The 22,352-nt window shown below is 42.8% G+C and overlaps 1 protein-coding gene across 3 annotated transcripts in view; it reads right to left on the bottom strand.

The window, feature by feature from the left end:
• The window catches only part of mindy4 (MINDY lysine 48 deubiquitinase 4), a 173,345-nt gene that overhangs the window by 18,849 nt on the left and 132,144 nt on the right, over window positions 1-22,352 (bottom strand). For all 3 annotated transcript variants that reach the window (XM_048616068.1, XM_048616073.1, XM_048616079.1), the window contains 2 exons: window positions 14,974-15,135; window positions 6,240-6,420 (listed from right to left, as the gene is read on the bottom strand). In XM_048616068.1, the coding sequence (XP_048472025.1) occupies window positions 6,240-6,420; window positions 14,974-15,135 (343 nt within the window). The remainder of the gene's footprint in view (window positions 1-6,239; window positions 6,421-14,973; window positions 15,136-22,352) is intronic.

Raw genomic sequence — 22,352 nt, 5'->3', positions numbered from 1 at the left:
TGCATTGGAGAGGACAGAGGAGATTCAACAGGACATTGCCTGGGATGAAAAGTCTTAGTTTGAGGAGAAACTGGATAGGCTGAGTTTGTTTTCCTTGGAGTAGAAGAGACTGAGAAAGGATCTGATTCAGAAGCACAGACAGAGTAGATTGTGAGAATCTCCTCCTCATGGCAGATGTGTCTAAGTCCAGAAGGCATAAGTTTAAGGTGAGGAAAAAGTGGTTAGAGGTGACAGGAAATATAGTTTTAAACCAGAAGGTAGTAGAAATATAGAACCTAAGGAGGAGGTGGAGGCAGATACTCATGCAACATTTAAGAAGCATCTAGATGAGTACTTAAAATGCTATGCAACAGTAGACTATAGGCCAAATGCAGATGAATGGGATGAGTTCAGTTTGGTATTTGTGGATCAGCATGAGCAGAATCATAGAATCCCTACAGTGCAGAAGCTGGCCATTCGCCCTATTGAGTTCACACCCACCCTCCATACAGCATCCCCTCCAGACCTACGTCCCCTAACCTCTTCCTGTAACCCTGCCTTTCCCATGGCTAATCCACCTGGCCTGCACGTCCCTGGACACCAAGGGCAATTTAGCATGGCCAATCCACCAAACCTGCACATCTTTGGACTGTGGGAGGGAACTGGAGCGCCTGGAGGTTCCCTTGTATACACGGGGAGAATGTGCAAACTCCATTCAGACACTTGCCCGAGGGTGGAATTGAACCCAGTTCCCTGGTGCTGTGAGGCAGCAGTGCTAACCACTGAGCCACCGTGCTGCCCTCGATGGTTTGAAGGGCTTATTTCTATGTTGTATAGCTCTGTGAACTCTATGAAAAAGGAAGAGAGAAGTAAAAGTCAACATAGGTCCCTTGGAAAATGAATCTGGGAGATGGTTTTGGTGAACATATATCTACAGAGAGTTAAACAGATAATTTGCATCAGTCTTTACAGCGGGAGATACTTCGAACATCCCAGTAATACTAAAGAATATGAGGGAGGAACAAAGTGCCATCACCATCACTACTAGAGAAGTATACCAGAGAAACTAATGAGATGAAAGGCAACTAAGTCTCCTGGCCCTGGTGGCTTGCATCCTAGGATCCTAAAACACGTAGCAGAGATTATGATTGTAATTTGTAATTTGGTTGTCCTTCCTTTTTATTCCCTCCCTTCTTCTCTCTCCCTCTGTAGTAATTCTATTCCCGCCCACCCCTTTTAACTACCTACCTAAGGAGCTAGGTCGTGAATGAGAACCGCGTGGCATGAGCTGAACATGCAGATTGTATCCTGCAGCAATGGCAGCAGATCAAGGTCGGCCAGCGAGAGCGGGCGCTGAGGCAGTGGCGGTTAGACCGGGCCAGTGAGGCAGCACAGAGCGGGACTCTGGCAGAGGCACGGCAAGCGTTGGAAAGCCCGGAGTGGGACTGCAGTAGAGGCATGACAAGCATTGGAAAACCCGGAGTGGGACAACGGCAGAGGCACGGCAAGCGTTGGAAAGCACGGAGTGGAACTGCGGCAGAGGCACGGCAAGCGTTGGAAAGCCTGGAGTGGGACTGTGACAGTGGAATGGAAAGTTGGACTCTCAAGTTATCTTTTCTTGTCTTATTCTAAGCTAATGTGAATGGCACCATGTATGTACAGTGAAGGTACACATTTTTCACTGTATTTTTTACATTGAATACACATGACAATAATTGATTCAATTCAATTCAATTTAATAATTTTTCAAAAATCCTTGGATTCTGGAGAAGTACCAGAGGACTGGAAAACTGAATTTGTGACACCCCTATTCAAAAAGGTAGGGAGGCAAAAAGCAGGTAACTGTAAGCCAATTAACCCAAAATCTATTGTCAGAGAAGTTTTGGAATTAATTGTTAAGCAAGTAATAGCAAAACATTTGGAAAATCATAATCTAATCAAGCACAGTCAGCATAGAAAGGGAAACTGTGCGTGACTAATTTATTAAAATTTTTCGAGGAAGTCTCAACCAGAGTGGATAGAGGGAAACTAGAAGATGGGTTATATTTAGACTTCCAAAGGCATTCAACAACGTGCCACTCAAAAGGTTAAGGCATAAGATAAGATGCCACAGTGTTGGAGATAATATATTGACATGGAGACAAAATTGGCTCACGAGCAGGCAACATCAGTCAGGATGAAGGCTTCTTTTTTCAGGTTGGTGACCCATGACCAGCGGTATCCAGAGGGAATCGGTGCTGGCACCACAACAGTTTATAATAGAAGTTAATGACTTGAAGGAAGGAAGCCGATGTACCGCTGCCATACTTTCATACAAAAAAAGGTGGAAAGGCAAGATGCAAAAGAGAAACAAAGTTTACAGAGAGAGATTGATGGGTTAGGTAAATGGGCAGAAAGTTGTCAAATTGACTACTATGTGGGGAAAATGTGAGTTGTTCATTTTGGGAGGACAAAAGAACAAAGTATTATTTAAAAGAAAAACCGCAGAAAGCTGCAACACAGATGGATGCGAGGGTACTTGTACATGAAACACTGAAAGCTAGCACATAGGTGTAGTCGGAAATCAGGAAGGTAAATGGAATGTTGGCCCTTATTTCAAGGGGATTGGAATATAAGAGTAGAGAAATCTTACTGCAACTGTACAAGATGCTAGCAAGACCACACTTGGGAGTACTGAGAGCAGTTTTGGTCCCTCATTTAAAGAAAGATATCATTTCACTGGAGGCAGTTCAGAGAAGGTACATGAGTATGATCCCCAATATGCAAGGATTGTTTTATGAGCAAAGGCTAAACACGTTGCAACTCTACTCACTGGAGTTTAGAAAAACAAGAGATGCTCTCATTGAAACATAAAGGATTCTTAAGGGGCTTGACAGGAGAAATGCTGAGAGGATGTTACCCCTCATGAGTGAGTCTAGGACCAGGTTCTTGATTAGTAAGGGGAATCAAGGGTTACGAAGTAAAAGCAGGAAAGTGGACGTGAGGAATGTCAGATCAGCCATGATCCTATTGAATAGTGGAACAAGTTTGAGGGGCCAAATGTCCGACTCCTGTTCCTATATGTTGTGATCTTATGATGAGCCATGATCATATTGAAGGACGGAGCAGGTTCAAAGGGCAGAATGGCACAGTCCTATCTGGCTCCTAGTTTCGGTTTCTCATCTTTGGTCCTGTAACACCTCATAGCCTTGCCAAAGGCCTACAATCTCAGTTTTGAAGTTTTCATTTGAACCCTAACTTCTCCTGTTCATTGCGAAAGTGTTTCAGATTTGTATGAGACCATAAGATACAGAGGCAGAATTAGGCCACTTGGCCCATCAAATCTGCTCTTCCATTTGATATGTTTCTCAAACCCTTCCTCCTGCCTTCTCCCCATAACCCTTGATCCCTTGACTAATCAAGAACCTATCTATCTGTCTCAGATACACTCAATGACTTGGCCTCTGCAGCCTTCTGTGGCAATGAGTTCCATAGATTCACCACCCTCTGCCTGAAGAAATTCCTCCTTGACTCAGTTCCAAAGGGTTATCCCTTTGCTCTGATGCTTAGGTCCTAGTCTCTCCTACTAGTGGAAACATCTTCTCCATGTCTGTTCTATTCCAACCTCTCAGTATTTTATATAGACTCAGACATACAGCACAGAAACTGGCTCTTTGGTCCAACTTGTCCATTCCAACCACGTTTCCTAAACTGAACTAATATCATTTTCCTGAGTATGACCTTTATCCCTCCAAACCTTCCTTATCCATGTACATATCCAAATATCTTTTAAATGTTGTAATTGTACCCAACTTGTATTCTGCAAGTTTTAACAGATCCCCTCGTCATCCCTCTAAATTCCATCAAGTACAAACCCAGGCCTTCAACCCTTCCTCATATGACAAACCATTTATACGCAGAATCATTCTTGTAAACCTCACCTGAGCCCCCCTCCAATATCAGCACATCTTTCCTTAGATATGGGGTCCAAAACTGCTTGCAATATTCTAAATGAAGTGTCACCAGAGCCTTATATAGCCTCAGCAGTACATTTCTGCTCTTCCATTCTAGCCCTCTTGAAATGAATGCTAACATTGCATTTGCCTTCCTAAATGCTAACTGAACCTGCATGTTAACCTTAAAGGAATTGGAACTAGGACTCCGAAGTTCCTTTGTGCTTCAGATTTCCAAAGCCTTTCCCCATTTAGAAAATAGTCTACATTGTTGTTCTTCCTGCCAAAGTGCACAACCTCATATTTTCCCACATTGTATTCAATCTATCACTTCTTTGGACTTTATCGTAGGCTGTCCAAGTCTTCCTTGCTTCCTAAACACTACCTGTGCCTCCACCTACCTTAGTGTCATCTGAAAACTTAGCAGTTTCTTTGTCCAGATCGTTAATGTATAACATGAACAGTTGTGGTCCCAACACTGACCCCTGCGGAACTCCACTAGTCACTGATGCCATCCTGAAAAAGACCCATTTATTCCTGCTCTCTGCCAGTCAGCCATTCCTCTACCCATGCCAGTACCTTGCCCCTAATACTACAGGCTCTTATTTAGCAGCTACCTATGCAGCCCTTGTCAAAGAAGGAAATCCAATAAATCACATCCACTGGCTCTCCTGGTGAATAATCCATTTTCAGACCTTTCAGCTTCCCCAGCACCTTCTCCCTAGTGATGCCCACTACACTCACCAGACTCTCTTGAAGTTCTGATATGCTGCTGGTATCTTCAACTGTGAAAACTGATATAGAGTACCTATTCATTTCCTCTGCCATTTCTTTGTTCCCAATTACTACTTTTTCAGCAGTGCACTATCCATTCTTGTTGCTCTCTTACCTTTTAGAAATCTAAAGATAAGTCTGGCATTCTTCATTTATATTACTAGCTAGGTGACTCTCCTACTTCATTTTCTCCTCTATTATTGCTTTTTCAGTTATCCTCTGCTGGTTTTTAAAAGACTTCCCAACCCTCTGGTTTCCCACTTATCTTCACCACATTTTATACTGTTTCTTTTGCTTTTATGCTGTCCCTGACTTCCCTTGTCAGCCATGGTCGCCTTGTCGTCCCCTCAGTACGTTTCTTCTTCCATGGGATGAATTTCTGCTGTGCCTCCCAAATTATCCTCAGAAACTCCTGATATTGTTGCTCCAGTGTTCTTCATGCTAGACTCACCATCTGAAAAACTCTGGCCAGCTCCTCCTTCATATCTTTGTCATTACCTTCATTCAATTGTAATACCGTTACATCTGATTCCAGCTTCTACCTCGCAAACTGCAGGGTGTATTCTATCATATTATGGTCACTGTCCCTAGGGATCCTTCACCTTAAACTCCTTAATCAAGTCTGTCTCATTACTCATCACCAAATCCAGTACTGCCTGTTCCCGAATGGGCTCTACCACAAGCTGCTCTAAAAGCCATGTCATAGAGATTCCACAAATTCCCTTTCTTGAGATATGCTATCAATCTGACTTTCCCAGGCCACCTGCATTCTGAAGTCCTCCATGACTTTTGTAATAGGGCCTTTCCTGCATGCCTTTTCTATCTCCTGACTTATTTTCTGCCCCATATCCTCACTACTGCCAGGAGGCCTGTACACAACTCCATCAGGGTCTTTATTCCTTTGTAGTTCCTCAAGTCAACCCACACAGATTCTATGCCTTCCAATTCTATATCACTTCTTGCTATTGATTTAATTTCATTTCTTACCACTCCCGCTGCTCATCTGCCTGTCCTTTCAACAGCAAGTGTCTCCATGGATATTTAATTCCCAGTCCCAATCCCCTTGCAGCAAAGTCTTTGAATCCCACAACATCATATCTGTCAATTTCACTCTATGCACTTAAGTACATCATCAATCAATTTCGCACTGACTGCCCACCCTTTCTTAAATGTCCCTTTTCCTGCTGTGTCAAGTTAGATTTGTGACCTCTCCCTTCCTGAAGCATCCCTGAAAGACTGAGATCTAATGTTAACGTTATGGTCCCTAATTCTGGACTCACCCACCAGCGTAAATAGACCAAATCTACCCATCCTGTGAACTTTAATCATCTTGAACACTACAGTTAGACCATAACTTAATCCTCTCACTCAGCAATGTAAACTGCACAACCTGTCCTAATAATTGAACTTTGTTCACGCTGCTATGATTCTGGTGGTTCTGTGCCTCTTCTAAGCAAAACATTTTTTTTGAGGACTATAACTGAATACTCTGCTCCAGTTCATCCAGTTCACTAATAGGAATACCTCAAAGCGGGGAATTCTTAGGTTACCAACCTATTGTAAGTCGAATTTCTTCCTGTTGATTGGCCAGGCCATCGTAGTAATAGAGGTCAAATCTTCTCTCAAATTTCCAGTCACTCATTAATTCCTTCTTCAGGCAAAATAAGACACTGAAGTGGCTCTCACTGCACACCACCCAGATTGGAAACTTAGGAGTTTTCAAGAAGGATCCCACCTGGAAGACAGAAAGATCCTTTTAGACAAAAACATAATTAAACTAAGTATGGTGAAATGTACTGTCCAATATTTATTCTACATTCTACTTTCTGTCCATTAACCAGTAGGTGTAGATGAATTTCCAAAAGGTTTTTGGTATGCAAAAGTCGATTTCCAGAAACTATTTCCATTGGTAGAGGAACCATGAATTAGACTATCTTAAAACTAAAGTGAGGCTATTCGGCAAGAAATCACAAAATAATTAGACACAATTGGTTGTAGAAATTTCAAGTTGTGTGGCCTAGAGAGGACATGTATCTCACCCTCCTGAAAGTCTGTCCACCATTTACAAGGCACAAGGCAGGAATAGCCTCCATTTGCCTCGATGATTGCAGCTCTAACAATAGATGGGAGCTCAGCATTATCCAGAATAAACCAGTTCATTTGAGTGGCACCTCAGCCACCATAAAAACACAGTGGCAACCAGTGTGTCCCATTTATGATGCACTGCAGAAATTCACCAAAGTTCCTTCAAAAACATATTGCAATACTGCAGCCTCTACCATCTTGAAGGATAGGGGCAGCAGATTCACAGGAACCTGCAAGTTCCCAACGAAGCCTTATACCACCCTGACTTGGAACTACATTTCCATTCCTTCACCGTCACACAGTCAAAATCCTGGAACACACTGTGGGTGCCCTACATCCCAAAGGCTGAAGCAGTTCGAGGCAGCAACTCACTGCCACCTTCTCCAAAGCAACTGGGGTTGGGCATTAAATGCAGACCTAGACTCACATCTCACAAATAGATTTAAAAAGAGAGGCCACGGATGCTAGGAATCAATTGAAAATTAACTGAATTCTCTTAAGAAAGGGCAAAGGAAATGGAGCAAAGGCAAGCAAACAGAATTCAGGAAAAGTACAGATTAGGCATAATTTAACAGTGAAGTAGGGCTGAATGACCTAGACATACGCCAATTGCATTTCTACCGAAAGCACATCAGCAACAATCCCTTTGAATTATTCTGGCTGTTGCCCTCCTGTTCTAATTTCTTACCATCAAGGAACCAATACCTTCAGAGGAGGAGTGTACGTTCCATTGATGCAATCTGCCACTTGTACCTTGCTAAAATGATAACTGAACCCAAATCATGTTTTTAAAAACAAAAAATTGTTCTTCCAGTAAAACACTTCAACTGAACCAGATTCTGGGCTCAGCCAAAGTTTGTATGATGGTCCAACCGACTTCCTTCTCTATCGGTCCAGGACTCAAACAAGCATTAGATAGGAGATAGATAGTAGGGGAAACTGCCCTTGGTTAGAGAGAGAAAAACAAACACACCTAATAGAAAATCCACAGACAGAGAGCAAGCGAGCGCGACAGCAAGTGCGAGAGACAGCGCGACAGCGGGAGAGAGTGAGACAAGAGAGGCATGTTACATTCATAAAGGAACCAGGATAAAACTGACTCATGTCTTTATCCCTTCCCTGCTTGGCTGATATGAAACATTCCGATAAATTTCAAATATCTCAAGTTTTCTGTTAATTCACACTAGGTTTGTTCACCACACTGCAGTAAATGGGAAATCTGAGACAATAGCATTGAAGTTTGGAGTGCTGAAACATGAAATACCAACAATTTTGTAAAATGATGGCAAATTGCTTTGTTAGAAAACAGGAAACAGCCTGCTACACAAAGCTTGGTTCAATGTTGAAAGGCTGTTTGATGTGATATGGGGTCGACAGCCGGTCAAATGTTGTCGGATATGGTCACAGTGTTATCTGGGTGAAGCCCTTCCCCTATTATTGAGGTGAGACCTTTTCCTCCACTAAAGAGTGATAAGGAAAAGAATGGACCTGAATGAAAAGGGAAGCAACAGCAGGAAATAAAAACCAGCAGCAGAGAGCCCCTTCCACTTGTTTCTTCCTGTAAGAGCCAAAGTGAGGCATCACAGGAAAACAGATCTGTGATTGGTGGGTATTTTTCTGTCTTTAAATTTGCCAATTGGTTTTTATCAGTAGTCATTATTACATCTGAAGACACAGTGAAGAAGTTCATTTTTAAAATATTTAACAGCCAAATTAACAAACAGAAGAGAATAGAGATGGTTGGGCAGGTGATACATTGCTGCTCTATAGTATATGCAAGCTGGTAGACATCATTGCAATCCATACCTGCAGCAAGTGTTGACTGTTCAAGGTACTTTGAATCACAATTGATAAGCAAGATGCTAAGCAACAGACACTGCAACACATCAGGGAAGGGGATAGGTACCTGAGTGCTCTGTCTTGGGAGCAGTCACACCCCATAGATTAATTACATCAAATTTGGACCATGGTCAGGAACAGCAGAGTGTGACTGCGAGTGAGGCAAGCATTGGGATCCAGAACCAGCTTTGGAGGAGCATCAGCTCTGCCCTTGTCTGACAGGTTCAAGGTTCTTGTTCCCGCTATAGAAGAGGACACAGACCTGTAGATGAGGATAAGCGAACTGACCACAGTCCCATGGTCCAGAACACTATTCAACACAATTTAAGTACTGGGAGCAAAGGTAAACATAGTTATAGGGGATCACATATTTAGGAAAATGGATACTGTTTTCTGCAGCAAAAACAGAGTTCTGAAGGTTGTGTTGCCGATATTCCCAGGGCATCTCTTCTGGGGTAGAAAGGAACTTGAAGTGGGAGGGGAAGCAGCCAGTTGCCATGGTCCACACAGGTACCAGCAACATAGGCAGGACTATGAAAGAGGTTCTGTTAAGAGATTACAATCAAATCAGTGGGTAAATTGAAAACCAGATCTGAAAAAGTAATAATCACCAGATTACTACCTGAAACACTTGCAAACTGGTGTAGGATACATCAAAATTGAAAGTAAAAGCATGGCTCAAAGACTGCTGCAGGAGAAATGGGTTCTGATTCATGGGGCCAGTACTGAGGAAAGTGGGATCTTCCACTGGGGTATGCTTAATCTGAACTATGTTGAGACCAATGTCCTGGCAAAATGTATAACTAGAGTTGTTTCCCCCAAAAAGCAGGCCGCTGCTGGTGCCGGCCGCCATTTTCAGGCCAGTGGAGGCGGGAGCTGTTGATCCTGCGTGCCAGTGCCGATTTCTTTTTAGGCAAAAAATGCGATAAATGGTCGTGAGCAAGACAGCAGGATTGGCAGATAGCACAAGTCCGAGAGAAGAATGATGATGAGGAGGAGGAGGAGGAATGAGAGTCTAATCCTTGTACGGCTGGAGGTTCATGTAGTGCTAAGCAGGGATGGATGTCACTATTGCAATACTGCTGACTTTATCTCTTGTGTGCATCCACTTAGAATTGGTGACCAATAAAATTCAGACATTCTTGTAGTTGCGGCTTTAAACTAATTAGTGGGGGAGAGTTCAATTGAAGGGAAATTTTAAAAATCGAAAAGAAACAAGACAGTAGAGATGCAGGTTAACAAGGACAGAAATGATAATCAAAGTGTGACAGAAAAGAGCAGAAACTAGAAATCAGAACCGGAGAACAACCACGGTCAACATCAAAGCTTCAGGCTCTTTATCTGAACGCACATAACACTTTGTTAAAAAGAAAAGATGAGTCAATGGCACAAATAGCAATAAATGATTACGACTTGATAGCAATTACGAAGACATGGCTATAGGGTGACCAGGACTGCGAACTCAATATTCAAGGGAATTCAATATTACAAAAGAACAGGCAAAAAGGACAATACTGGTGTGGACTTGTTGGGCCGAAGGGCCTGTTTCCACACCAGCATTCAGTGATTCTATGATTAAATTGATGCTTAAGACCTAAGTTGCTCTCCCTGAAACTGAGTTTGAAATTCTACTATAATGTGATCACTACTCCCCAGAGTATGCTTAACTATGAGATCTCTTATCAATCCTACCTCATTGCACATTACTAGGTCTAACTAGTAGCTCTGTAATAAAGGACAGTATCAGTGTAGTGGTGAGAACTGATGCAGGTAAAAATAAGGAATGGCTAGGGAAAGACATCAGGGGTGGGAAACATCTACAGCTCCTTGACAAAGTATAAATTGGGAAATAATGGAGGCGTGCAAGGAGGAAACTACAATTAGCATGTGTGATTTTAATCTGCATATTGACAAATGATATGGATAAGATTGACATGAAAGAGATATTACTAGAGTGGGATAGGGACTGTTTTTTAGAGCGATTTGTTGCAGAGCCTACCCAGGAAATAGGTCATGTTAGACCTAGTAATGTGCAATGAGGTAGGATTGATAAGAGATCTCATAGTTAAGCATACTCTGGGGAGTAGTGATTACATTATACAGAATTTCAAATTCAGTTTCAGGGAGAGCAACTTAGGTCTTAAGCATCAATTTAATCATAGAATCACTGAATGCTGGTGTGGAAACAGGCCCTTCGGCCCAACAAGTCCACACCAATCATCAGAGCATCCCACCCAGACCCATCTTCCCAATCTACACATCCCTGAACACTATGGGTAAGTTAGCATGGCCAATCCATCTAGTTTGCCCATCTTTGGACTGTAGGTGGAAACTGGAGCACCTGGTGGAAACCCACGCAGACACGGGGAGAATGTGCAAACTCCACACAGTCACCCAAGGATAGAATCAAACCTGGGTTCCTGGCGCAGTGAGGCAGCAGTGCTAACCACTGAGCCACCATACCACCCCTTAAATTACAGAGGTTTGAAGAAAAGGTTGTCTAAAGCATGCTGGGAATATAGACTAAGGGGAAAGTCAAGTGTGGAACTCTTGGAAGATGTAACTGAGGAATTCATAACAGGCAAAAGGGAAATGGCATAAGTTAAACCAATTTTTTGCCAGTCTTCACAGTGGATAATACTATGAACATCCTAAAGATAACAGACAAGGAAGGTGCGAATGGGAGGAAAGATAACGGTGTCTATCACAAGGAACAAAACAATTGACAAATTAAGAGAACTGAAAGTAAACCTCTGGTCACGTTGGCCTGCAACCAAGGGTTTTAAAGGAAATGGCTGCAGAAATAGTGGAGGCATTGGTCTAAACATTCCAGACCTCACTAGATTCCCACAGGATTCGAGCAGATTGGAAAACTGATAATGTGATCCACCTGTTCAAGAAGAGAACGAGACAGAAAACAGAAAACTATAGGCTAATTAGTCTAACATCTGTTGTTCAGTTTCAATGAACAGGTAAAAACTTGGCAGATGGAGTTCAATATAATCTAGTGTACGGTTGTGCACTTTAGAACATAGAACCGTACAGGCCCTTCAGCCCACAGGTTGTGCTGACCTATTATCCTACACTACGATCAAGTTGGTTAGAAGAATCAAAGGGGAGGTCATTGTTTAAATGGAGAGAGACTCCATAAAAGTGCAGTAAAAGAACATGGGTATACTTGTTTGTGAAACAAGAAGTTAGCATGTAGTTGTGAGGTGGCAAATAAAATTTTGGTTTGTCTTCCAAAGGGGTTGGAGTTTTTATTTTAATTCACTCAAGCGATGTGGGCATCACTGACTAGACCAACATTTATTGCCTATCTCTGGTTGATCTTGAAAAGGCAGTGATGAGCTGTCTTCTTGAACTGCTGCAGTCTATGCACTGGAGGTAGACCTACAAAGCCCTTAGCTGCTCCTACCTATCCGCTGCTCTTGTCCTACCAGATGGAAGTGGTGTGGGTTTGTAAGGTGCTGTCTAAGGATCTTTAGTGAATTTCTGCAGTGCGTCTTGTAGATAGTACACACTGCTGCTACAGCATCTGTGGAAGGAGGAGTGGATGCTCCTGGATGTGGTGCCAATCAAGCGGGCTGCTTTTATCTTGGATGGTATTGAGCTTCGAGTATTGTTGGAGCTGCACTCATTCCATCACACTCCTGTCTTGTGCTTTGCAGATGGTGGACAAACTTTGTGGAGTCAGGTAGTGAGTTACTCACTGCAATATTCCTAGCCTCTGAACCCTGAAAGTATTTAGAAGAAGAGGTAAATATCATGGAGTTGATGGCTACGTTGAGCTGGCATGAAAAAGCAGTTGAGAGTTGGGGCAGGTCAACCATGATCTTATGGAATCGTGGGCGTGAGAGACCGAATGGCCTGCTTCTACTTTTATTTCTTATGCCATCTTCTATGGAGGATAAAAAAAAACTGGAACAGACGTGATGCTGTCAGTCCTTCATTCACAGGGGTACAAAAAAGCCAAACATGTAAAAATTATATCTGCTTGACAAAATATTGAGAGTAAACCCATTCTGCTTAGTGCCACAGCAGTAAGGTTCTCTCTGCAGCTGCTGTGAGAATTCCCCATCTCCCTCTGCCAACTACGCTACACTCAGGGGTAATATCCTTTCAATGGATTCTGACCACTTCTTTGGCTTTTATTTTCAGATAACTTGGATTCAGCCAAGATGACAGCAGTGGTTAGGCAATGGCCAGGATATTGAGCCCAGATCTCATCCATTCCACCCGCTTTCCTTTATCTCTCTCTCATTATCTTTTCTTAGTTTTTTTTGGTTTTAGTGTTTCTCAATTACGTTTTGGAGGCCGTGGAGGCAGCAGCAGCAGAGAGTTGCAGCAGCGGAGCCCAGCATGAGCCCAGATGGCAGTCAGCCGCGAGGCATGGCCATCAGTTACGAGAGATGGCAGTCGGGGCCGAAGCCTTGCGAGAGGGGAAGCCTGGTGTGCCTGGGCAGGTTTTAGCCCACTGTGGAGGAGATCCATTGCACCCTGAAGGTGGCAACGTAGGTTGATAGAGTGGTTGATAGGCATACGGCATGGTTTCATTCATTGGACGGGATATTGAGAACAAGAGTTGGCAGGTCATGTTACAGTTGTATAGGACTTTGGTTCGACCACATTTGGAATACTGTGTACAGTTCTGGTCGCCACATTACCAAAAGGATGTGGATGCTTTGGAGAGGGTGCAGAGGAGGTTCACCAGGATGTTGCCTGGTATGGAGGGCGCTAGCTATGAAGAGAGGTTGAGTAGATTAGGATTATTTACATCAGAAAGACAGAGGTTGAGGGGGGACATGATGGAGGTCTACAAAATCATGAGAGGTGTAGACAATGGTGGAGAGCAAGAAGCTTTTTCCCAGAGTGGGGGGCTCAATTACTAGGGGTCACGATTTCAAGGTGAGAGGGGAAAGTTTAAGGGAGATATGCGTGGAAAGTTCTTTATGCAGAGGGTGAGGGGTGCCTGGAACACGTTGCTAGTGGAGGTGGTAGAGGCGGGCACAATAGCGTCATTTAAGATGTATCTAGACAGATACATGAATGGGCAGGGAGCAGAGGGATACAGATCCTTGGAAAATAGGCGACAGATTTAGATAGAGGATCTGGATCGGCGCAGGCTTGGAGGGCCGAAGGGCCTGTTCCTGTGCTGTAATTTTCTTTGTTCTTTTGAGAGCGAGCCCTCTTGGAAAAAGCCCAGCTTGGAGCATCTGCAGGCCCATGGCTCAAGCAGGGACTGTAATGTTTGACAATTTAAACTTTATTTCTTTAGTTTTATACTTCTTTACTAAGAAGACTGTGGTGCCGAACTTTTTAAACTTATTTCTTTATTGTTCTATTTGTGTAACTAAGATTTTGTACCTAGATAGTTTGTACCGAAGATGGCTCTGTATAGGGTGACATTGTACACTTTTTGCTATACTCTTGTATCTCATACTTGAGGTCACATAACAGTAAAACCTAAATCAAACTTACTCCGATTTTCCCAGTGTGGTCTATTTTCCCTGCTGGCTTATTCCTGTTCCACACCAGCCCCTAGTATCTATCGTATGTCCACTTATTTCCCATGTGCCACTTGCAATCCAGACCCAAGGCCACTATTTTCCTCAGCAATTATACAGTCTCTCTCATTTCCTGGGATCTCAGTGTGCACAATCAACTGCAACACTCCCTACCCAACAGCAATGATTACACCTCAAAAGTGCCTTTGGATATTAAGATTATGAAAGATGCCACATAAATGCATGCCTCTTCATTCTCCAACCTATTACTCAGTCATGCTAAGATCTTAATCATCCCCCTCATTGATAATGCCCCACCTTCAGGTCTTAATGCAAACCTATCGGTACTTTTCTGCCATTCCTACTTTCCTGCGATCATCCCATTAATTAAGAATGAAACTATTTATTTCTTTCAAGGCTGCCTTCATTGACTCTTACAATTAACAATCCCGAACCTACAGTTCTCTTTTGTCAACTTGCTCACCTAATACAACCATAATGGTCTAACCTTGCCTAGCAACCTCATCTCCTGTTGCCCTTTTTAGCTCTACAAGCAGGTTACTTTGGCTCTTTCCATATTTCCCTCCTGTACATTTGTTTACAAAGGGTCATTCACACCATTCTTGTCTATTAACTGCATTAGCATCATGGTTTTGATTGAAACTGAGCTTATGGGATGGCAACACCTTGATCCTTACTAAATGGCCCTTACTGTCTAACTAGCTATACTTCAATCATTAGTTGCATCAAAACCAGTGGGCTGAGGGCACACATCTTGCAGAGAGTACACTGCTGTTCAAAAGCAACCCAAAACATGCAACAAGAGACTCCATGCACTGGCCTCTCAGGGCACCTACCTTGCAGATACTGTAGTGCTCAAACAGTGATAACAACCCAATGTCACTGCGTCCTGAAATTCCTTTAAGGACTGTGATGTTGCCATTGCCAGAATCCAGCTCTACGACATCGTTGAAAACATTGGAGACAGCTTTACCGGTTAACAACAGATTCACAAGTTCCTACGAGAGAAAGTTAAGACATTTCTTACGATTACTTTCGTTCTTAAATATCACCTATGGATTTATGGTAGCATTCTCTTCTCTGAGTCAGAGGAAATGGATTCAAGCCCCACTCTCAAGACCAATGCACTTAATCTAGGCTGAGAATCCAGTGTTGAAGGGGTCTTCTTTCCTACATGATGTTAAACCAAAGTCCAGTTACCCTCTGGCCATAAAAGCAAATACCAACAGGGATGATCAAACCAATATTTATTACTTGACTGACACCCACCAAAAAAAACATCATTTATTGTTTATGGATTGGCAGCTGTATTAGCCAACATTAGAACAGAGGCCAACTTCATAAGAATCTCAGTTGACTGCAAAATTTTGGAGCATGCTGAGGACATGACAAGCCATAAAAAGAATGTTATTTTTATGCTGTTTATAGAATAACTATCACATCGCTGATACACCTGAAAGCACTCACACACATCTTAAATGCAACAACTATTATACACCTGGAAGCACTCACATACATCTTAAGTGCAATAACTATTGTTATGCTTTTAAAAAAACCTTTAATTTATACAGCACCTTTTATTCTATCAGCTCAGCCAAGGCACTGCTTTCAAAAGGCAGCACCTAATTTGCGTGCAGCAGGATTTTATCTACTTTTTCAGTAGATGTGGCCATCTGTCACCCGTCCCCAATTATCCTCGAGATGGTAAAAACCGAAAGAACTACAGATGCTGTAAATCAGGAACCATTTCAGAAGTCACTGGAAAAGCTCAGCAGGTCTGACAGCATGTGTGAAGAAAAAATCAGAGTTCTGAAGAAGGATCACTGGACCCGAAATGTTAACTCTGATTTTTTTCTTCACACATGTTGCCAGACCTGATGAGCTTTTCCAGTAACTTCTGTTTTTATCCATGAGATGGTGATTGTTAGCAAGCTTCATGTACCGCTACAGAACCTATATTGTTATGTACATCCAAACTACTTTTTGGAACAAAAACAAAGTTGCTGGAAAAGCTCAGCAAGTCTGACAGCATCTGTGAAGAAAACAATCAGAGTTAATGTTTTTGGTTCGGTGACCCTTCCTCAGAACTGATGGTGGCTGGGAAAACGTCAGTTTATATGCAGAAAATAGGGAGGGGAATGGGGTAGGGAGCAAACTACAGGATAGAACCTAAACAGAAAGAAGATCAGTTGGATAGACAAAGGAGTTGATAATGATCAGGCTGGGAAGGTGAATAGTTGTTAATGGGGACTATTGGTGACTAACAACAGGTGGTGTTTAAGGGCAGGCTATATGTTAACCAGGCCTGGTGTGTGGAATAGGGGGCTGGGAATTGGGAGAGTTTAGGCCCTAAAATAATTGAACTTGATATTGAGTCTGGAGGGCTGTAGGATCCCCAAATGGAAAATGAGGTGTTCTTCTTCCAGCTTGCATTGGGCTTCACTGGAACACTGCAGCAAGCCAGAGACAGACATGTTGGCCAGGGAACAAGGTGGTGCGTTAAAGTTTAGGAAGGGAGTTCCAGGACTTTGGTGCAGCAGTGAGTGATATGGTTCCAAGTTAGGATGGTGTGTTTGCTGCTTGGAGATGTGCGATCTTGCAGGTAGTACTTTTCCCACATGTCTGCTTTCCCTGCCCTTCTAGATGATCACAGTCACAACCTTGAAGGATGCCACTGAAAGAAGCTTGCTGAGATCCTACAACGTAACCCAAACATTGTACACACTAAATCTTCAATATGCAAATCGTGGCAAACACAAATCTTGAGGGTGGTGCATGTAGTGCCAATCAAGTGCCCTGCTTTATCTTGGATGGTAGAGAGCTCCTCGAGTCTGCATGCATCCAGGCAAGTGGACAATGTTCAAATGCATGCCTGACGTGTACTTTTTTTTTTTAAAAGTGTGACACGGGCTGTGGGGAGTCAGGTGGTGAGTGACACACACCAGAATTCTGAGACTCTGACCAGCTCTTGTAACCACAGTTATGTGTCAGGCTGGTTCTTTGCAGTTTCTGCTTTAGTAATTCCAGGACGTTGATAGTGGTGGATTCAGCAATGGTAATGCCATTGAATGTCAAGGATGATGGTCAGATTATCTCTTGTTGGAGATGCTCACTGCCTGGCACTTGTGTGCTGTGAATATCCTTATTAGCCCAGGCCTGAATATCATCCAAATCTTGTTGCATATGGATTGACAGTGCCTCAGTATCTAAGGATGACTACGATGAGGAGGAATTTCTTCACATCGAGGGTGGTGAATCTGCGTTACTCTTTTTTCCCACCCCCTCACAGAAGACTGTGGAGGACAAGCCACTGAGTGTTTTAATTCAAAAGTAGATAGATGTTCTTTACTAATCAAGAACCTAAGGTTACAGGGAGGAGACAGGAGAATGAGAAACATTTCAGCCATGACTGAACAGCACAGCAGACTCGATTGAATGAATAGCCTAATTCTGCTCCTATATCTTATAGTCTTCTGGTGTAGAGGACAGCACGCAACTCTGTATGACCATCAGTGAATTCCCCAGTTCTGACCTTATGATGGAGAGAAGCAGCTGAAGATGAAGACTTTTGAGCCTTGGTCACTACTCTGAAGAACTTGTGCAGTCATGGTCTGATACAATTGGCCTCCAATAATCACAGCCATCTGCCTCTGTGTTAGGTATGACTTCAAAGTCTTCCCTGAATTCTCATTCATTCTAGTTTTGCTATGGCGCATAAGTCAGTCATATGCTGCCTTGATTTCAAGGATACATACTCTCAACCAACCTCTGGAATTCAGCTCATTTGTCCAAATTTGAATCATGGGTGAAATGGGGTCAATAACTGAGTGGTTCCAGTGGAATGCAAACTGAGCATCAGTGATCAGGTTATTGCTGTATACTACCATACCTTGCATCACTCTGCTGTTGATGGCGTTGGGAGCTGGCATGAAGGGGGTCAGTAATTAGTCAAATTGGATTTGGCCTGTTTTTTGTGGATAGGATATTCCTAGGAATTTTCCACATTGTTGAGTAGATGCCAGAGTCGTAATTCTACTTGGCTTAGGTCGAGATGATAGTTTCAGCCACAATACTAGAGAAATCTCCCCATAACAGACAATCTGAATCAACAATTCCAACACATAGTGGTGCACTAAGTACCTTTTTTGTTGTTTCCATTTATTAGACATGGAGAGAGCTTCCTATCTTTTACCAAGTGGGACACTAGGGTACTTCCCTGAACAAACTTAACATCTCACCCTAAGGCTGGTAGCTCTGAAATGTCAGTCTAGACTACCTCCTCAACTCCTGGAGTAAGTCATGACCACACAACATTCTTTCTTAGATGGGAGAAAGGTAAAGTCTTAGCTAAGCTGATGCTTACGGTTACAATCAATATTGGATTTAGAACTAAATCGCAGTTCAACAACAAAAACAGAAATTGCTGGAAAAACTTAGCAGGTCTGGCAGCATCTGTGGAAAGAAATCACAGTTAACTTTTGGATCCAGTGACCTTTCTTCAGAGTTCAGCCAATTATCTAAAGCTCTAAGGCTTCAATATAAACGATTTATCTGGACAGAATTCCAACCAGTATTTGATTTGAAACAGAACTTGAATTTGCTGAAGCTTTTCATCTTGCCCTCATCAGAGCAAGAATGTAAGATTTGAAATTATCACAATTATTTGCGCTGAGAAAAACAGTACTGATTGATTGTTAAGTTGACTGATTGGCTTAAATCAGTTGCTTGTGTAGCCATTAATGCAGTCAGAATTGTTCAACAAGTGCTGCCCAATTGCAGAATCACATCTGACGGTAAACATTGTTTTGGGTTTTGCAAATGAGAGTTGGTCATCTCTATACTCAGCTTATGATCATGCTGTTTGATTTGATCAGCTAATCACCAGGATGCACAACCAAAGGACCTAGCACGGTACCTGCATGAAATTCATATGTATTACTGGTCACTTTGTGATAGGCAGAGCATCCTCCGAGTGGGAAAAAGAACATACACACAACCACCCTTAGTAGCAAGGTGAAACAGCTCGCCTAACCTCTCAAATTTATGACATATTTTGCTTTTTCCACAGTAATTTGAGGTAAAACAGACATTTTGCAGATCTGAAAGATGCAGCCTTTGGACCAGAGTCATAAAGACCTACAGCACAGAAAAAGGCCCCTCAGCCCATCACATCTGCACGGAACAAAACCAATGCCCTAACTATTCTAATCCAATGTTCCAGCACTTGTAAGTTTGCACAACACACTGCAAACAATGATCTTATCAGGATATCTATTGTCCTGTAACTCAAGCAGCCCGTACTAACAACCAATTTAAGATAATCAGTCAAGTCTGTAACATAGCTGATTAATATTTTCTACAGCCAGTCACGTAAGGGATCGGTTCTCTACAAACAAAAAGGAATATTTTCAACCCTCACACCTTTAGGAATTATCTAGCAGCCTGGGGCACCCAATACTTCCTTCAGGACAGCACCTTGGTCAATCAGCGTAAATGGTTGCGATAGTTTGAAATTTGGCATCTGTGTATTTATCGCTGGTAAGACAAACTTTCTAGAACACAGATAGTAGGAACTGCAGATGCTGGAGAATCCGAGACAACAAGGTGCAGAGCTGGATGAACACAGCAGGCCAAGCAGCTCAGCATATGCAGCTAAAGAGGTTAAGATCAGGTGGGCTCCAGAGTTTGGGTCCTAGGCACTTAAAAACATAGCCAGCCACAACGTTATTGTTAGGGGATGAGCAAGAGGCAGGAGTTGGAAGATTAGGGAAATCAAGGGATTGCAGGACTGTGGGAGATTACAGCTAGGGAAGGAAGCCAAGGAGGGAACTTAAAACAAACTTTTTCTTAAATAAAATAGGAATATGAAATTAAACTGATATAGCACTGAGAGTTGGATTGGAATACTATCACTCCCCACAGAATACATTTCACCACTGTGCTTATGCAGAATACAAATGTGAGATAGACAGCAAAAGAAGGAATGGACTATTTATCATTAAATTTACTGCCATGAGCACTGACCACTTAACCCAAGATATCTTTTCAGCTTAACAGAGGCCACATTTGTGACCCAGCACCTAAGTAGATTTTAGAAACTGCAATCTACAAAGTGAGAACCTAAGATATGAACAGCTGTGGAGTGCAGGGAACTTCTATCAACACACTGGAGCACACTCTTCCTGGGTTCAGCAAGCTGGCAATCATTCAAGGTAGAAGGAACATGGAAAACTAACAGCTCAGTTTAGTAACTAATATCTCTCTGTTACTCTGGCTCCTGAAAGTTTAATTAAGCAGACTATAAAATTCTAGAAACATTGCAAGATTAATCAAGGCCACTTTATTTTCAAAACCTTGTCTGACAAAGGACCAAGTCAGGATAGCTTAAGGGAATATAAAGGGCTTTCTTTTAAAAAGATCATAAAATTGCAAATAAGTGATACATACCTTTGAAGAATATTTTTGGTATCTGTCATCAATTTAACTTAGTTCCCTGGGTGACAGGAAAATTGACCACAGATCAAATTTATGATCTTGATCAAAAACAAGTGAATGGGAATTTTCTTCCTTCTCTCATGATGGATGAGTGTCAGGGCTTTATTTAAGCAAAAGGATAGCAAGTAGTAACCCTGCCATCTTCCTGCTTCCACACCTGAAGACATTCATAGTCGGAAGGCTCATGGATGTCCCTTCCACACCAGCACCATTGAGGTCCTTAACCAAACAACTATAGCCACCTTAATGGCGTTATCACACCACTGCTGTCACTGACCCACTAGTGGGTAGTGGACTTGCCACGTAAGCATTATAGTTATTTTCTAAACAACCTGCCCAGAGATGTCATTACACACCTGAGGGGCAGGTGGGAGCTTGAACCCAGGCCTCCTGGCTCAGAGGTAAGGATACAACCACTCTATCACAAGATCATGTGAGCATTATAAGCAAACTATATCGAGTGGTTCTTGTTAGACGGTACTGAAGTGCTTGACTGAGGAACCTGACACCAAGGGAGCAGGGCGGCAGACTACTGGGAATCACTCCCTCTTCTCCAGTGATCTTCACCCCATGACACCCATCCTGTTCATTAGAGCTAGTGACTTCTGATTTGCCAACATCTCATGGTGTTAAGTGGGACTTTTGCTCCAGGAATCCTTAATTCTGGGCAAAGGCTTGTCAACCAAGGTTGGAGGGTTTGAGCTATAGAAAGAGGCTGAATAGTCTGGGGCTATTTCCCCTGGAGTGTTGGAGGCTGAAGAGTGACTTCTAGAAGTTTATAAAATGAGGGGCAAGGATAGAGTGAATAGTCAAGGTCTTTTCCCTAGGCTAGGGGTGTCCAAAACTAGAGGGCATAGGTTTACGGTGAGAGGGGAAAGATTTAGAAGGGACCTAAGGGCAACTTTTTCACACAGAGGATGATGTATGCGTGGAACAAGCTGCCAGAGGTGGTGGCAGAGGCTGGTATAATTACAACATTTAAAAAGGCATCCAAATGGGTATATGAATAGGAAGGGTTTGGAGGGGACTAATTTAGGATATTTGGTCGGCATGGACGAGTTGAACCGAAGGGTCTCTTTCCGCGCAGTACATCTCAATGGCTCTATGACTTTAAGTACCCAAGTGGCCCTTGATGCAGCAAATATTCCTGGAAAGAAGCAACATAAGGCTATCACAAACTATTCAGCTAGTTCCTCTCTTGTTAGTTAACAAAGAATGTTGTGTTCAAGACCTACAATAATTCAACCTGATACAATTAGCACAGGACAGAGGGAGCTGTTGAACGTGCTAACTTTTGGACGAGACATCAACCAAGGTTCTGTTTTTCCTTTCAGGTGGCTGTAATAGGCCCTATGGCAGCATTCGGACAGCTAAGGGACTTCCTCCAACATCCTGACCAATATTTAATCTTCAAACAGATGATCTGGTCATTATCACAACATAGTTTGAGAGTTTCCTGCTCACAAATTGCAGTTATGTTGCCCACATCCCTACAGTGACTACAACTCTTTGGGAAGACCTAAGGTCACGAAAGTTGCTGTATAAACACAAGTTCACTCTTTCCTTGACAACAAGGTGCAGGGCTGGATGAACACAGCAGGCCAAGCAGCATCATAGGAGCAGAGAGGCTGACATTTCGGGCCTAGACCCTTCATCAGAAAAGGGGGAGGGGAAGGGGGTTTTGAAATAAATAGGGAGAGAGTGGGAGGCGGATAGAAGA

Source organism: Rhincodon typus, chromosome 2 (genome assembly GCF_021869965.1).
Source record: "Rhincodon typus isolate 14 chromosome 2, sRhiTyp1.1, whole genome shotgun sequence".
Lineage (NCBI taxonomy): Eukaryota > Metazoa > Chordata > Chondrichthyes > Orectolobiformes > Rhincodontidae > Rhincodon > Rhincodon typus.
This window is presented reverse-complemented; position numbering and strand designations above follow the sequence as displayed.